The 17,660-nt window shown below is 56.3% G+C and overlaps 1 protein-coding gene across 2 annotated transcripts; it reads right to left on the reverse strand.

The window, feature by feature from the left end:
* Positions 1-2,831: 2,831 nt before the first annotated feature.
* SLC2A1 (solute carrier family 2 member 1) lies at positions 2,832-16,298 on the reverse strand. 2 transcript variants are annotated; one of them, XM_051637392.1, is made up of 10 exons: positions 16,239-16,298; positions 11,389-11,481; positions 6,896-7,056; positions 6,493-6,733; positions 6,023-6,185; positions 5,751-5,938; positions 5,533-5,637; positions 5,330-5,431; positions 4,851-5,054; positions 2,832-4,523 (listed from the first exon to the last, which is right to left on the reverse strand). In XM_051637392.1, exons 1-10 carry the CDS (start codon positions 16,254-16,256, stop codon positions 4,326-4,328), a joined length of 1,473 nt encoding a protein of 490 aa, XP_051493352.1. In that variant the 5' UTR covers positions 16,257-16,298; the 3' UTR covers positions 2,832-4,325. The 2 variants fall into 2 exon arrangements, with proteins under 2 accessions (XP_051493352.1, XP_051493351.1); XM_051637391.1 differs by lacking the exon at positions 16,239-16,298 and adding an exon at positions 15,568-15,615.
* Positions 16,299-17,660: the final 1,362 nt, after the last annotated feature.

Genomic DNA, 17,660 nt, shown 5'->3' on the forward strand with positions numbered 1-17,660 from the left:
AGAGGACAAGGAGGAATGGATTAAAACTGGAAGAGGGGAGATTTAAGTTGGACATGAGGAGAAAATTCTTCCCTGTGAGGGTGGTGAGAGCCTGGCCCAGGTTGCCCAGGGAAGCTGTGGCTGCCCCATCCCTGGCAGTGTTGAAGGGCAGGTTGGATGGGGCTTGGAGCAGCCTGGGCTGGTGGGAGGTGTCCCTGCCCATGCAGGGGTTGGATCTGGATGATCTTGAAGGTCCCTCCAACCCAAACCAGTCTGGGATTCGATGATTCTATGAAAACAAGAAGGGTTACAAGCTTTTCCGGTCCTTTCTGCTGCCACCATCTTCCCGGACGTGTCCCTTCCCCCGTCAAGGTGTCTGAACATGACACCTTTCCTCCCGGTTCCTGTTCCCGTGGGGCTCCCAGCCCCTGCAGCCTGTTGGGGAACAACAGCTCCGGGTGGGGGGGGGGGGAAGCACAAGCGCCACGCGCTGCAGGAGTCATTAATGATTGATGAACAGGCAAACAGCCTCTGACGTCCTCGCATTGTCTGGCCAGACGCAGGCACCAGCTGAGGGTGTTTGTCACCAGTTTCCTCAATTCCCTTCCAGTCTGATGAGGGAGATACCAGGGAGGGGCTGGGAGGGACGCAGGGAGGGTCTTCACTGCCTACCTGCCTGAGCTGGGGGACACCTGCTCCCCAGGACAACACCTGCTTGGGCATGCTCAGGTGTTGCCCCCCAGCTCCGTCCCCGGGCGTTCCTGCCCGGTTCCTGCGGTGCTTTAGAGGAGTCTGGGCGCTCTGGGCGCTGAGGGACTCGAGAACTTGCATCCAGGTGGAATCACGACAGCAGCACGAGGGACTCTAGAGAAAGGGGCACAAAGCCAGACAGATCCAACCAGAGCTTCCCACCCAACCAGAGGTGGTTTCCTCACGGCTGGGAGCTCAGCAGCGGGCAGGCATCCCCTTAGCTCTGACACCGGCCGCAAGGGGAGGACGTCCTGTCAGCCCTGACCAGGCTCTCGTGGCCTTCCTCCCCAGGGAGCAGGGAGAAGCCGGGCAGGGCAGAGGGTCCATGTGCTCCTGGGGGTGAAGGACATGAGAGAAGGGCCGGCAGGACCCCTGGGAGAGCAGGGCAGGACGGGAGCCGGGTGCAGGCGCGGGAGCATGTGACAGCCTCGCGCTGCTGGGCGAGAGGTGAAGGGAAACTTGCCCTGCTGCTGAGGGCTGGATTCAGCTGAGCTTTAAGCCCACGATTAAGTCTCATTTACTTCAGGAGGATTTATGAGTGCATTTAATTGCCTCGCTGAATTGGGCCGGAGTCAAGTACGGTTTTGAAACGCTTCGTCAAGCTGGGACCTGAGCAATGAGCAGGGGTTGCTGCTGCTGGTGCAGGGAAAGCTGCTGCTCCAGCCCCTGTCACTGCACGGGGGGGGTGCTGGCCGGGGGGCCCTGCAGCAGACAGGCCACGGGGGACACCTTCAAACCCCCGTTGGGAGGCACTGGGGGACACGTTCCACCCCCAGCAGGTCTCCCCACAGCTGGAGCAGCAGGCTGGGTGGGGGATGCCTGGGGACAGCTCCTGCTGGCACAGCGCCCCGGGGCACCGAGGATTTGGGTCACGGTGGCCGGGGATTTGGAGCTGCGGGCTCTGGTGGTGGCAGTAATCCCTGGGGACACTGCAGCCAGGCTGAGCCCGTGGGACATGCTGGGCCCGGAGTCACTGCTCCTGCCTGTTGAGCACAGGAAAAATTGTCATCTTTAGATGATCTTTAAGGTCCTTTCCAACTGTAACGATTCTATGTGGTAGAGTTCCCTGCTCATGGCAGGGGGGGGTTGGAACGAGATGATCTTTAAGGTCCCTCCCGACCTTAGAGATTCTATGAAAATACAGCATGAAAATGAAGTGTGTGGAGCTGAGCATCTCTAGGAGCAGAGCTGGGCAAGGGAAACGTTAGTGCAGGGGATGAGAAGGGCCCTGGCAAATAAGCAACGTTTTTGGGAGCTGTGAAAAGATTTTACAAGAGCTGTTCCCTCCGCCAGGCTGGAACAGCTGCTTCCAGCACCCACACTTCAGGGCAAAGAGATGTTCCAATAAATGGAAAAAAAGCCTGAAGTGACCAGGCTCAGCGTTTCTTTGCCCAAAAGTGTTCAGACTTGCAGCTCTGGCACCTTGTCAGTGCAAGTGGAAAGACAGAAAGAAGCCGACAAGAAGTGGCAACCACCTTCCTGCCCAGCTCTGCTGGGGTGCTGGCAGCCTGAGGGAAGAGCTCTGGCCCCAAGCAGAGGAGCTCCACGGCCACGGGAAAACGCAGGGGGCAGGTCTGGGGTCCAGCAGGGGCTGGAGCAGCTCAGGGCTCCCCCCCCAAGCACCCACGGCAGGTGGTGGGGCCCAAGGACTGCACCCGGTTGCACCCCCAGGGAGGGTGTTTGCAGAGGGAGGTGCTGGAGGGTTGTTCCCAGGGAGGAGAAGCTTTGCAGGGACACGCACCCACTGGCCAAACCAGGGGGAGCTGGGTGGGGGGACCCACTGCTCCCTGCAGGACGTGTCTTGTCTCCATGGGTGGCTCCAACCCGGAGCCAGGAGCTCCAGAGGGAGCAAACCCCAAACGGAGGGAAGACTCTGCCAGCCACGTCCCCAGCCCCGGGGCTCCCCAGCAGCTCCAGCCAGGGGGTTAATCCCCCCTCTCTGCCGCCAGGTGCTGCGGGGAACAAAAACAGAGTTCAAGTCCCACCGGGATGAGGCTGCGGGTGCTGGAAGGGGCTGGGAGAGGCAGAACCAACCCCCTCCCAGCGCTGGGTGAGGGGCAGGGGAAGCCTGGCTGAGCCGGAAGAAAAGGCACAGGACGGGGTCGCTGCACATTCTCCTTTATTGTCACACACCTCACACCCGCCCTCCTCTTGGCACTTCTTCGCAGGGATGTGTTGCACACAAAGCCCACACCGGGGCGGGGGGGGGAAGGGCTGTGCTGCACCGACAGGCCAGTTCAGCACAGGGGGCTTTCTTTCTTCTTTCTTCCCCCACCCCGACACCTTTCTCTTCTTCCAAGTGTGGCCACCTCCAAACCAGACAAATAAATAAAAAAAAAAGAAGAATGCTATTTAAAAACAACTGGTCTGTGGCTTGGGGGATGGGGCAGCTGTGGCTGCAGGCAGGGAGGGGGGACGTGCTTTGTGAGGGGGAGTTTTTGTTCAGTTTTGTTGAAAAAGGACCGTATTTCTCTCTCTCTCTCTCTCTCTCTGTCTCTCTCTCTCTCTCTTTTTTTTTTTTTCCTATTTTTTTAACATACTACAGCCTGAACTTCAGTGCAATAGGTACAACTACAGTGCAGGTAATGAACGATACAAAAGTCATCCTAACCCTGTCCAAGCTGCTCCTCAATGGCTATAGAAACTAACCCTTGGCTTCTGTACCTTTTTGTGTACATTATACAACGTGAATACAGAATATTTACAGTACTTTTGCTTGTCAAATCAGAAACGCTATAACTTAAAACATCTACTATTAACAACCATTGAACAAAAATATATATAATATAAATATCTTCCAGTCTATACACAGAGCAGGGAATGGATGGAGCCGCGGGATGATGGATCTGAGGGGAGGGGGGGGGGTTTGGGGGTTGGCTCCGCCGGCGCTTTCGTGTCAGGCAAATATTGCCGAGATTAACCCAAAAACAAGAGCCACGCCCCCCCCCTGCCCCCAAGGCTCTCCCCACCTCTCCTGGGTGGAATTCAGGCAAAGGAGAAGGGAGAAGCCACCAGCAGAGATGCTGCAGCCTCACAAGGCTCCTGACCCACCACCATCCACCAACCCGCCGGGGGCATCAAACCAGCCAGAAACGCTTTAAAAAACAAAACAAAAGAAAAACTGTGGGGTTGGTTTGTTTTTTCTTTAAAAAAAAAAAAATTATATAGAGAGAGTCGGTTGAGATTTAGTCAATTTTACATGATTTTTCCTACGATTAGAACGTTAAAAAGAAGAAAAAAAAGAAGTTCCAGCTTTAAAAACCTCCTGCTACGTGATTTCTTCGTCGAAAACCTGTCGCGTCGGTAAAAACCTCCCGCTGGGGGGGCTGGGGAGCAGGGGGTGGCTTTGAAATCCTGGACGCGAAACCAGCTAAAAAAAATGAGGGGAAACGGTTTCTAGCAGGGAGGGGGGGAAAAAAAACCAAAAAAACAAAAAACAACCCAATAAAAATAAAAATAATAATAATAAAATAGGTCAGTCTGTCCCCGAGAAGCCGGTGGGGGAGCCCGGAGCGGGGTCGGGCCCCGCGGCCTCGGTCCCCGGTGTCTGTACAAAGGGTTTAAAAACGAACCCCCCCCAGGCTGGGGAGGGTGGGTTAGACCTGGGAGTCGGCGCCCAAGCTGTGGAATTCATCCGGGGTTTTGTCGCTCTGGCTCGTTCCTCCCTGCCGGAAACCCGAGGCGATCTCGTCGAAGGTCCGACCCTTGGTTTCCGGCACCTTGAAGTAGGTGAAGATGAAGAAGAGGACGAGCAGCACCGTGAAGATGATGAAGACGTAGGAGCCGCAGAGTTGCTGGGGAGGAGAGGAGAAGGGTGAGGGTGTGGATGGAGGTCGTGCCCCACCACCACCACCAGAGCTACGGACCATGGACCATCAAGTGACCACCCCGCCCACACCTGCTATCGCAGCCCAGGACCCGGGTCCTCCCTCCCTTCCTTAGGACATCCCAAGTCAGAAGGGAACCACGAGGGTCATTGGGTCCAAACCCCTGCTCCTTCCCTAGATCTTGGCCCCATCCCTCTTCCTTCAGGGAGTTCACCCGACCACAGTCCAGGTTTCAGGGCTCCAGGTAAGCCCCGCAGCTGGCTCAGCACCCCCCACCCCGCGGGAGGTGATTACCGCGATGTACTGGAAGCCCATCCCCACGATGAAGTTGGAGGTCCAGTTGGACAGCCCAGCAACAGCGAAGGCAGCAGGACGAGGGCCCTGGCTGAACAGCTCTGCCACGATAAACCAAGGGATGGGGCCTGGGCCGATCTCAAAGAAGGCCACAAACCCAAAGATGGCCACAATGCTGATGTAGGACATCCAGGCCATTTGGTCCTAGTCCAAGGGAGAGAGAGAGAGAGAAGGTCAGGCTGGTGAACAGGGACAAAGCATCTGGCCAAACCAGGTGATGAGACTCAAGCAAGCGTGGTGCTGCTGGAGGAGCTGTGAGGTTTCTCCAGATTAGAGACTGGACCTCTGGGACAATCACCCCTAGGAGGATAAGTCCTTCCTCCTCTCCAACCAGATCTCCTCCTCCAAACCACCACAGCGAGGGGCAGCGTGTGGGACCTCCTCCCAGCCCACCCATCCCCTCAACACCCACCACTCACCAGCAGCGTCAAGGCGATGGTCATGAGCACTGCACACCCTGCCATGCCCGCCAGGCCAATGAGGTGGAGAGTCCTGCGTCCAGCTCGTTCCACCACAAAGAGCTGTTGGATGGAGACAGGCATCCATCAGCACTAGCCCAGCCTGAGGGAAAGCCCTCTTCTCTCCTCCTTCCCTGGTGAGAGCTTGGTGGGCCAAAACTCACCGAAACGACTGTGAAAGCTGTGTTCACCACACCAGAGCCAATGGTGGCGTAGACTGGCTGCTCCACACCTGACTTCTCAAAGATGCTGGTGGAGTAGTAGAAGACCTACAGCGGGCAGGGATGTGCCATGAGGAAAGGAGACAGGTCTTGGAGCCAGCATGACCCATGTTCTGGGTGAAACAAGCTGATCCACGGCACCCAGGTCCCCCAAAACTCACAGCATTGATCCCCGAGAGCTGCTGGGAGAGCTGCAGGACGATGGCAATGAGGATGGGCTGGCGGTACATGGGGGAACGGAAGAGCTCCATTATGGTGACCTTCTTCTCCCTCATCATCTGCCGGCTCTCCTCCTTCATCTCCTGGAGGTCACTGCTGACGTCTGTCGTGCCTCGCAGCTTCTTGAGGACTAAGGGAAAGAGGTGGATCAGGAGCAGTGGAGGACAGGACCCTCCTGCGTGGTGGGATGAGCTCAGGGACGGGGCTCACTCACCGCTCTTGGCTTTGTTCTCCTCGTTGCGGTTGATGAGGAGGAAGCGGGGGCTCTCGGGGGCGAAGGGCAGGATGATGCACTGCAGCAGGGCAGGGACGAAGATGAACCCCAGGAGCAGTGGCCAGAGCGAGTCGTTTCCCATGATCAAGTCCAAACCGAACACCTGAGGACAAGAGGGGTTGACTCACCTTGCCCAGTACCAGCTGGACCCAAGTCTACAGCTCAGGGTTGCACTACAGGCTTGGACACCCATCAGAGGGACACAGCCCTGTTGCTTCCAGGTGGCCAACAGACATCATAGCATGATGCTGCCCATCCCAAACCTCAAGATCTCAAGTGTCCCTGCTCCTGCTGAGCTCCAGGTCCCTCCCTCCAGCCCCAGCTCCATCCATGCAGATCCACTGAACCCCAGCCCTGATGAAGCATCAAAGATGGGGATCCTCCCCAGCAGCTGGTTCTCCAGCACTTACTTGTGCAATGAGGATGCCCAAGACAATGCCCAGCTGGTGGAAGGTCCCCAGCGCGCCCCGGAGCGCAGTGGGTGACACTTCACCCACGTACATGGGCACGAAACCAGTGGTGAGGCCAGAGTAGAGGCCGATGACGAAGCGGCCAAGGATGAGCATCTCAAAGGACAAAGCCATCTTGGAGAAACCCATCAGGACAGCAGACAGGAAGGCGAGGATGTTGGACATCAGCATGGAGTTGCGCCTGGGGAGGGAAGGGAGGAGAATGAAGAGGACCACGGGGCTCGGAGAGGCTGGAGGGCTGCCAGGAGAACCTAAACATCAGCTCTTGGCAGGAGGGAGGTGTCCCTGGGACGCCAGACTCCTACTGGGGTCCAGCACGGGGACCACCACCCTTGGTGCTCACCGTCCAAAGCGATTGACGAAGAGCCCCACGGAGAAGGACCCGATCATCCCCCCGACGGAGAAGATGGCGACGGAGAGGGACCAGAGCGTGGTGAGGGTGGCAGGGCTGATGGGCTCCTCGTACCGGTACAGCCAGGTACGGTTGTAGAAGTCCTCAATCACCTGCAGAACAGGCAGGAGAGGCAAAGCCACCGGTTACAACCACCCCCATTCCACCTGTGCCACCAGTGGCTCGGCCCCAGCCCCAGCCTCCCGCCCGGCCAGCGCGGCTCACAGGACGATGCGTCACGGAGCCGCCCAGCGCGTGGCTGAGCTCCAGCCCGAGGGAGGAAACCTGCTGGGATGAGACAGGGAAATGCAGCCGGACGGGTTCTGGTCCTGCCCTGCCAAGGGAGCCACAGCGTTGCCAAAATACCTGTCGGGCCTCCCCTGGGAGGCCTGGGGAGGTCACGCTCCTCCCCGGGGCACGGCAGGCGGGGCAGGACGGCTCCAGCACCCGGGGAGAAACAACGTGGGGATCAGAGGCAGCAGAGATGGAGGAGGAGGAGGAGGAGGAAGGGGAGGGTCACCCAGATCACTTCCCATCCCTGTGGACACTCCCTGGAATTTCATTTCCAAGGGGTTTTTTCTGCAAGACTTCCACAACACGACACTGCTGCTAGAGCTCTGCAACCTCCACCCTTCTGCCAACACCAACGTCCCCAACTGCAGCTTGATGATTGAACTTGGCAGAACACCCTTTTTTTTTATACATATTATTTTTTTACATGTATTTTTAAAGCTGAAAGCTTCAAGTAAGCTCTTTAAGGGTCACCCAGAGCCAAAACAAGAAAAGCAAAGACTTGATATCCCACCTGACCAACCCCGGCTGGATGGAGCAGAGATCTCCTGTGGGCAAGAGAAGCTGCTGCTGGACACCAAGTGACACATGGACCTCACTGCCCCCGGGGGTCTCTGTGCTCAGCTCAGGAGGAAGCACTGGCAAAATCGTGTCCCATTTCTCAGCTTTCTCATCACTCCAAGCACAAAGGAGAGCCCCCCACCAGAGGCAGTGCCAGAAACACCCCCTGCTTTGCTACAACTTGTAATAATTTGAATTTCTTAAAGTTGATTCTCTAACAAAGCCCCAAAACCATCAGGATTTTAAGTGATTTTGTTTGCCCTCCTGCTTTGCCTGGAGGTTTTGATGCTTAGAGGTGTTTCCTCCTCTTTCCTCCAAGACTGCTCAGGCTCTGGATGGGGGTGAGTAGGTCTCTGCACACAACCTCACAAAACCTTGCAGGGCTCTAAATTCCTCTCAACTTTCCCCAAATCCTCTGGTTACCTTCCACTGAAGCAGAAAAAAAGAAGAAATAGTCCAAGGGACAGTGGCTGCTGCAGCACTGACTGTGCTTCAGCTTATTGAAATAACCCCAATGGATGGAAACACCACCATGAGGTGGTTGTTACAGAATCACAGAATAGTACAGTTGAGGTTGGAAGGGACCTTAAAGATCATCAGGTCCCAACCCCCTCCTTGGACAGGGACACCTCCCAGCAGCCCAGGCTGCTCAAGCCTCATTCAACCTGGCCCTGAACACCTCCAGGGAGGGGGCAGCCACAACCTTCCTGAGCAACTTGTTCCAGCACTTTACTACCCTCATGGTGAAGAATTTCTTCTTAATGTCCAACCTAAATCTCCCCTCCTCCAGTTTTAATCCATTCCCCCTTGTCCTCTCCCTCCCTGCCCTTGTCCCAAGTCCCTCCCCAGCTTTCCTGGAGCCCCTTCAGGCACTGGAAGCTGCTCTAAGGTCTCCCTGGAGCCTTCTCTTCTCCAGGCTGGACACCCCAACTCTCCCAGCCTGTCTCCACAGCAGAAAGGAGCTGAAAAATTCTGAGTTTAAAGTGAGAAGGAAGAAAAAAAACCAAAACAACTGCATTTCCCCAAAGGTGTTTCTTCTCCTCTCTCTCTCCCTTATTTCACTTCAGCTGAGCCCTGGCAAGGGGGTTGGATTCGATGATCTCCAGAGGTCCCTTCACCCAATTTCAGGTTGTCCCCACAGCACGGGCTGCTTCAGCAGCAGAAGGGAGACATGGAGAGAGCCAGAGAGAGCCATGGAACCAGCCTCAGCTCCCAGAGGGGAAAGGAGCCTGCAGTGAGATGCTGCACCAGCACTGCTGCTCAGCTGCACCCCTGAGTGATGCAGCCCAGTCCTGCACCCCTGCATCCCAGTCCCAGTCCTGCACCCTCTGCATCCCAGTCCTGTGTCCCAATGTGTCTCCATCCCAACCCTGTGTTCCCATGCAACCCCATCCCAGTCCTGCACCTCGATACATCCTCATCCTGTACCCCAAGCCACATCCTGCACCCCAATTTATCCCAATCCTGTGCCCTAATTTATCCTGGCTCATCTCCATCCTGCACTCCATGGCAACCCCACCCCAACCCTGCACACCAATTCATCCCAGTCCCAACGCTTCCCCATCCCACACCCCAATGCATCTCCATTCCAACCCCAATGTACCCCAATCCTGCACCCCAACTCTGATCCTGCACTTAAATCCATTCTGATGCATCCTCATCTTGCACCACGAGGCATCCCAATCCTACAACCTGATGCATCCCAGTGCATCCCCATCCTGTGCCCCAATACATCCCAAAGCATCCTCATCCCAATCCTGCCCTGCATCCCAACCCCAATCCTGAGCCCAAATGAATCCTGATGCATCTCAATCCTGTACCCCGATGCTTCCCCATCCTGCAGCCCAACCCCAATCCTGCCTCCCAGTTAATCTCAACACATCCTTGTCCTGCACCCCTCTGCATCCCACTGTCTCTGCACCTTGCACCCCCAGGCATCCCCATTCCAACTCCAGTGCATCACAATCCTGCCCCTCAATCCTGAACCCTGATGCATCCCCAGTTCCACTCCCCACTGCTTCCAGGTAGGACGAATCCCTGTGCCCAAACTCCTGCTACCCAGGACAACACCCATCCTGCCCTGATCCAGAGCAACTCAAATCCCTTCCCTGTCAGTTCTGCACCCCAAGGCAGTGTCCCTTGTGGGGTGACTCATCCCAAAAACATCCAGCCTGTCCCGATTCCCAGAGCTCCATCCCAAAATGCACCAGGGAAACTGAGGCAACACCCAGAGGGCGGGGGGGGGGGGTGGTCTTGCTTTGCTGGGGTCTGCAGGAATCAGAGCTCAGTGCCAAGGGAACTGGGACTCCCTGCTCACGTCACCCGGAGCAGCACCTCCCAGGTCAAGGGAGGATGGAGGCAAGTCCTTCAGCTGCTGGGGAAATCCTGGGGATGCCTGGGCTGGGCTCCAAGACGAGGTGGGAATTACAGAGCACCAGCTCCCCACGGTGTGGATACAGGGGGGGGAATGGAGGGCAGATCCAGAAGGCAGCTCCTCAGCATGTTCCCAGCATCTCCCAGCTCCACACCCCCCAAACCCTGCTCCCACTCGCCACCGGCCAAGCAGGAATGTGGCTGGCACAGCTGGATCCACGGGTCAGGGTGTTCTTAGCAGGGAGCTGCTTTTGGCAGCTGGACACGTGCACCGTGGCTGTGGGGGCAGCACCCAGGGTGTGGGGTGGGAGCCACAGCCTCTGGCCACATCAACTCCTGCCCCAGCCACGCGCTCAGAACAACCGAGTGCAGCACCCGGCACAAAGCTGGGCCTTTTTTGGCTCTTTCCAGGCTGATGGGGCACTGGGAAGCATTTCCATGGGGTCTTCTCTCCGAGCTCGAGGCGAGAGCTTGCAGCTCATTTGTTGGCAATGGGATTAATAACCCTGCCTCAGTGGTTTTAATGATTTGGGATGGAGCCCCGGGGGCTGCGGTGGTGCCCAGGGACAGGACCAGCAGCAGGACCCTGCTCTGCCCTCCCACGCTGTGCCCCAGCAGGGGAGCTTTATCCAGGGCACCCCACAAACGCCACGTGGGCTTCCCAAGCCAACATTCCCAAGCCTTCACCACCACGACGATTTGGGGAAAGTCAAGTTTGTTTTTTTTTTCAAGGCTCCCACGTCCCTCCCAGTGGCTGGAGGGCCCTGGCGCAGGGGGAAGGAGCAAACAGCCCCCGCTCTCCATCCCCCTTCACACACAGCCCATCCCAGCCCATCCTGGCCCCGGACGCTCCAGGCTGCCCAGCTGCCATTGGAGCCATCCCTCCCCGCCCCTCTCCCAGATGACTCAAACCCTCATGCACTCCCAGACCTTCCCTGAAAAGTCGAGGTGAAAAGTTAGGCCGGTCCCAGCCGGGGAGCATCCTGCGTTCCTGGGATTCTTCCCGGCAGGAGAAAAAAAAAAAAAAGCTAAGAAAGGAGGAAACTAATTCCCCGGGGAAGGCGAGAGCTAAGTAACTCCCTCGCAAATCCCATTACAGGCAGTAAGCTGCCTAGCGGGATGTACTATTTTAGCCGGGCTGGCGGTGGCTGCGGGTTTGTTTTCAGGAGCGTGTTTGGGGGGGGGGGGGGGGGCTGGAATTCTGCCGGGAGCATCCTCACCTTCTGCGGGGCGTTGATGACGCCGGTGTTGTAGCCGAACTGCAGGGAGCCCAGCACTGCTCCTCCCACGGCGAGCATCAGGCGAGCCGTCATCTGCAGGGGCAGGGAAACAACAAGGAGGGGTTGGTTACACGCGTTAAACCATCCCCTCTCCAGAGCAGAGAGGTTCTCCAGGTGCTGCTCCCCAGGGGAGCTGCGAGAGGAGGAGGAGGAGGAGGAGGAGGAGGAGGAGGAGGAGGAGGAGGGATGCTGGGCAGGTCCCGAGCACGGATACACAGGGGAAAAGAGAAAACCTGCTTTTTTTTCATGGCACCCACGTAGGGGGGGGGGAATCAAAAAACGACTGGTTTGGGCTTCAAAAAACTACTGTTTGGGGATTCCAGGGATTTTTTTGCCTCTGGACGGGGGCGAGAGGTTTTATCTGGGCTGGCAGGGTCCCCTGCAAGGGCTCCAGGCAGCACCAGGTGCTTTTGGGGACACCAGGGTGACGCCGCCGTCCCGGCAGCGGCGCGAGGACGGCCCAGACAGCGCTAACGAAGGTTCTGCTGTGCAGCCTAATTAACAGTCCCTCAGCAAAACCCTGGCTATTTGGCAAACCCTTCGCCCGCCTCCTCTTCCTCCTGCTTAAGCCAGAGCGACAATCGGAGCCTTGTTTGGGAGCAGGGTCAGGGCAGGCCAGTGCTCGGGCCACCTTCGTTAAGGGCCCAATTATCCCAAGCAGGAGATTTTCCCGGCACTCGGCTCCGAGAACCAGGATCCGACATTCCCAGTTAATCAGCTTTGGGATGATCCACGTGAAATTATAATCCCCCTTATTTGGGAGGGGGGGGAGGGGGGAAGGGGGTTGGGCTTTCCCCAGTTATCCCAGGTACAGGTGCATCACCCCAACACAGGGATGCACCCCCAGCACCTTGGATTAGTGTTCCCAAGGGATTGGTGCCTGTCAGGCACCACCTAAATGCAACTCCTCAACCAGGAGGGCTGATGGCAAAACCAACATGCCCAAAAAAGCAATATTTTCTTATTTTAAGAAGCATATTCTTACATTTTTAAATAAATAATAGAATTAAATATAAATAAGGGCTGCTTGCTGACCTCACCTCTCTGGCCAAGCTGCCTCCCCCCACGTTAAAAGTTTGCAGGGAAAAAGCAACAGGGAATAAAGCCAGCCCCGTTAATGAAGCTCATTAATTAGGCTTGGCCCCAACACAACTACTCCGGGAGGTTTTGGCACTTGGTTTTGTTCGGCGCTTCTGAATAAACCCACCCCAAGAAGAAAACGCTCCACTTGGGAGGGCAGAAAACAGGCTGGGAAGTGGCTGGTATCCCAGAAAAACAAGGAAAAAAGCCCCAAAAAACCTGCAGCCCTGAGTCTGACCTCACCCCCCTGTCCCCTAGAACCGCGACAGCAACCGGCGCTTGAGTAAAAGTTGTTTAAACACTGGGGGGTTTGAGTGGGTGGTTTTTTTTTTTTTGGGGGGGGCGATTTTTGTTTTGGGGTGTTTATGGGGGGGCGGGTGATTTATTCCTTGCTTTTTTGGGGGGGAGTAGTTTTTCCTTTGGCAGCTGGCCCAGCCCAGGACAGGCAGGAACCCACGCAGGGCGAGCGGCGGGTGAGTCAAGGCTGGCACGGGGCTGCCGGGATGGGGATGCAGCACCAGCTGAACTTTGCTCCAGGAAGGTGCCAGGTAGCAACACCTCTTCATTCCAACACCGGCCCCACAGAGAATTCAATCATCAAACCACTTCTGCAACTTATCTTTTTAACCTCTACCAAAAAAAAAAACAAAAACCAAACAACCTTAAATTTTTAACCTCTACCCAAAAAAAAACCCAAACAACAAAACACTCACATTTTTAACCTCTACCCAAAAACCCACAACTTTTTAACCCCTAGTAAAAAAAAAATATATATATATATATCTCTTTTACATTTAGCATAAAAATCTCATAGCTCTATTAAACTCCAGCAGCTTGAAGAGGCAGAGGGACAGAGTTTGTGGGAAGGCTGTTGGCATTTTTGGAGGCTCTCCCCGGGCAGGGTCACTGTGAGTCAGCTCCTCCTGCTTGCCTCGGCCTTCCCGAGTCCCAGCACGCTTCCCGGCCCCATCCCAGAGCCCTTCAGCTTCAACCTCGCCATTAAAGGAGAGGCTTAAGATGGCGAGTTAAAAAAATAAATAAAAAGAAATCAAAAGTTGGTGCTGAAGGGCAGCCTGGCCTGGGAAACTTCTGCAAAGCCACGCACGGGGTTTTCTGGGGTTCTCTCTTTTTATTAAGTCATTGCAGAAGAAACAGCTGCTTGATTTGGAGTTTAAGGGGAAAAAAAACAAAACAACCAGCCAAGCACCAAACTTCCCCTTCTTGCTTTAGTGCAACAAACTGATTCACAACCTGAAGACAGCCAACACTCCTGTTCTTTCCCCTACTAACTCCAGTACCTAACAGGAAGGTGAGAACAGCACTTCTAATTGTCACAAATTTGTATTGTTTTTTTTTTGCTGCTTCCTTTGTCACTCGAACACAGAAGCTGGGAGGAAATATCACCCCACAGGGGGACAGCAGCCCCCCCAAACCCACAGCAGGCTGCCTTTGGCTTTACAACTTGTTTTTTTTACTCTTTGTTTTTAATTTCAGCACTGAAGGTTTTTGGGATGCTGCCTGCTCCATGGAACAAGGAAATGAATAATGTCTTTTAATATAAATAAATTATTATTTATTTTTTTTAAAGTGTCCCAGGAGGGCATTTCAGGAAAACCCATCAACATGAGCCAAGAGGCTTTAACAAGCATCCCAGGGGCTGGTTGCAGGATCCATCCTGGGATGGATGCAGGGGTGGCTGTGGGGATTGGGGGGAGCAGCATCTTCGCAGGCTTCCGCAGGGAGGGAAGATCCAGGCACTGCCCGGGACAGCAGGGCTGCACGCTGGCTCCCAGCCCAGGAAAAACTTACGCACCCACCAGGGGCCGGGTAGAACCTGCTCCCAAAGCCACGGCATGTGCCACAGCGCCGGCATTTACCGACTGGCAGGGGGGCTCTGCGACCGAACAGGCACCGCAGGGATCAGCTGAGATTTTGGGAGGATTATCGGTGCGGGAGAAGAGCTGGGGGTGAGGGGAAAGGGGAGTCAGGGCAGCGGGGTTTTATTTTTATGTATTTCTTTTCATGTGGGGTTTTTCCCCCCCCCCCCTTAAAGGTCAGCTGGGGACGGCGACAAGATCCCTCCGAGTTTTGCAACCGCAGGAGCGTCTGCGACAAGCCCGGGAGATGTTTTCGCACGCAAAGAGCCGGAGCGGCCCAGCTTCGTGGGCAGAAAAGCATGTCCCGCTTTAATAATATTAAATATTACATGTAAGAGCAGAGGGGTGAGCTCATCCCCCACCTCCCAGCATCCCCACCAATGGCTGCTGCCATAAGAAAACAACACAAAACCCTTTCCCCCCCCCCCCCCCTCGCCCTGTGCGAAACACGCTCTGGGTTTTTAAGCGTCGCCCATCGGAGCATTCCTGCAATTAATTACCTTCCAAGAAGGGGAAAAAAAAAAAAAAGTCATCATTTCTAACCCAAATTTCTGGTAGTTACGGAGATGGAGAAGCGGAGGGAGCGTGTCCCGGCTCTGGTTCTGGAGCTGGGAGTTAAGCCCGGTCAGATTTCTTCGTTACGAGAGCAAATTTCTGTCTAATTCCTCCCCCCATGGACGCGCTGCCGGTCGTCACGTTCCCTGCCCCGAACCCACACCTCGGCCCAGGGAAAAAACACAACCACAGGGCCCTGGGAGAGAGGCAGCTCTCGGTAAAATAGCAAAAATACGTAATACATCTAAAAAAACGTCAACTAAAAACCCCCACGTACCCCAAAGCTGGGGGGGGGGTGGGTTAGGGGGGGGGGGAAAGAGGGGTCATTCTGTAAGGAGAAAATGAAGGGATTTTTAACTGGAATCGTTCTTTTTGGGTCTAATCACGCGCTGCCCAGGGCCCCGCACCGCCACGCACTGAATTTTTTTACTGCCTGCCCTGGAAAAAAAACAAACAAACAAACCAACCAAACCACCCTACATGCTTGAATAAGTCCCAAAACACTCCCGGGAGGGGATATTCAGGGGGGACGACATCTCCCCGGCGAGGCCGGGACACGCGAACGCCGGGGTCTCACGTTAATGACCCCTCCCCGCAATTAACTCACCTTCCTCACCCCGGGCCCGGGGCGGCAGCGCATCCCGCGCCCCGCCCCGCACACCGCGCGGGACCGCGGGCAGGTCGGCAGGGCTCAGCCTAACTCCCGACCGGCCGGGCGAGCTTGTGTCATGAAATAACCCGAGTTTCGGGAGGGGAATCGCTGGGAAGCGGGGCCCGAGCGGTGCCGACAGCAACCGCCGCGCCGGGACGCGGCCGTGCCCGGCACTACCGGGGGGCCCCGGGGGGCTCCCCCCGACTGTCAGCCCGACCCCAGAAACGAGCTCAGCACCTCTGGGGCCCGGCTGCCTCCTCCCTCGTCTCGAGCCCGGGGACACGGGTGCCCCTCCGGGCTCTGCTCCCCCGCATTCTCGCACCTCGGAGGGGGAGGGTCCCCAAAAACGGCTCCCCCGGCGCCTCACGAAGCGCCGAGGCGGCGGCGCGGGCTGGTTTGGGGATGTTTTCCCTCCTTTATCAGGTAAAACGTGTTGGGAAACGCTTCTTTAGCGCGGCGGAGCCCGGACGGGAGATCCCGGGGCGGGGGGTGCGCGCGGTGCGGGCTCCGCACGCCCGGTCCCCCCCCCCATCCCCTCGAGCGGGTGGGCGCCGGCAGCCCCGCCGGTTGTGTAACAGGCGGGGGGAGGGGCCGGGCCGGCGGGGGCTCTCCCGGCGCGGGCTCACCTTGCTGCCGGTCTCCATGGCGGCCGCGGGGCGGGGAGCGGGAGCGGCGCGGAGCGGAGCGGGGCGGCGCGCGGGGCGGCGGGGGCATCGGAGCGGCTTAAGAGCGCGGGGGGCGCGGGAGGCGGGCGCTGATTGGCTGGGGCGGGGAGGGGGCGGGGCCACGGGGCGGGGAGAGGGGGCGGGGCCGGGAGGAGGGGGCGGGGCGAGGAGGGGCGTGAGGGGGGGTGTGGGGGGGGCGGGGGAGGGGCGGGGGGGGGAAGCGCGTGCGGGGCTGCACGTGGGACGGGCGGGGGGGGAGGGGGCACGTGTGTGCGCGTGAGTGTGTGAACATGTGTGTGAACATGTGTGTGTACGTGTGTGTACATGTGTGTGAACATCTGTGTGCGCGTGTGAGTGTGCGTGTGTGTACATGTGTGTACGTGTGTGTGTGCGTGTGTGTGTGCGTGTGTGTGTGCATGTGTGTGCGTGTGTGTGTACATGTGTGTGAACCTGTGTGTGTACGTGTGTGTACATGTGTGTGAACATCTGTGTGCGCGTGTGAGTGTGCGTGTGTGTACGTGTGTGTACATGTGTGTGTGCGTGTGTGTGTGCGTGTGTGTACGTGTGTGTGTACGTGTGTGTACATGTGTGTGTGCGTGTGTGTGTGCGTGTGTGTACATGTGTGTGTACGTGTGTGTACATGTGTGTGTACAAGTGTGTGCACGTGTGTGTACATGTGTGTGTGCATGTGTGTGTACGTGTGTGTACATGTGTGTGAACATCTGTGTGCGCGTGTGTGTACATGTGTTTGCACGTGTGTGTGTACGTGTGTGTACGTGTGTGTGTACGTGTGTGTACATGTGTCTACGTGTGCATGTATGTGTGTGTGCACGTGTGTGTGTACATTTGTATGCACGTGTGTGCACATATGTGTGTACATGAACGCGTGCATGTACATGCGTGTACATGTGTATACGTGTGTGTGCATGTGTGTGCGCATGAACGTGTGTATGTACGTGTGCACATGTGTGTGTACATGAGTGTGCACATGAATGTGTACATGTGTACATGTGCGTACGTGTGTGTACATGTGTGTATACACGTGCATGTACATGTGTGCGCATGTGTCTATGTACATATATGTATGTGTATACGTGTGTATGTACATATGTGTATGTGTACATGTGTGTACATGTGTGTACGTGTGTGTATGTACATGTGTATACATGTATGTGTCTTATCTGTGTGCATGTGTGCACATGTGTGTGAATGTATGTATGCATGTGTGCATGAGTGTGTGCATGTGTGTGCAGGTATGTGTGTGTTTGTGCCTGTGTGTACATGTGTGTGTGCACATGAGTGTGTACATGTGTGTATGTGCTGGTACATGTGTGAATGTGTATATGTGTGTGAGCACTGTGTGTGCTTATACATGTGTGTTCA

This window comes from Apus apus, chromosome 20 (genome assembly GCF_020740795.1).
Source record: "Apus apus isolate bApuApu2 chromosome 20, bApuApu2.pri.cur, whole genome shotgun sequence".
NCBI classification, from domain to species: Eukaryota; Metazoa; Chordata; class Aves; order Apodiformes; family Apodidae; genus Apus; species Apus apus.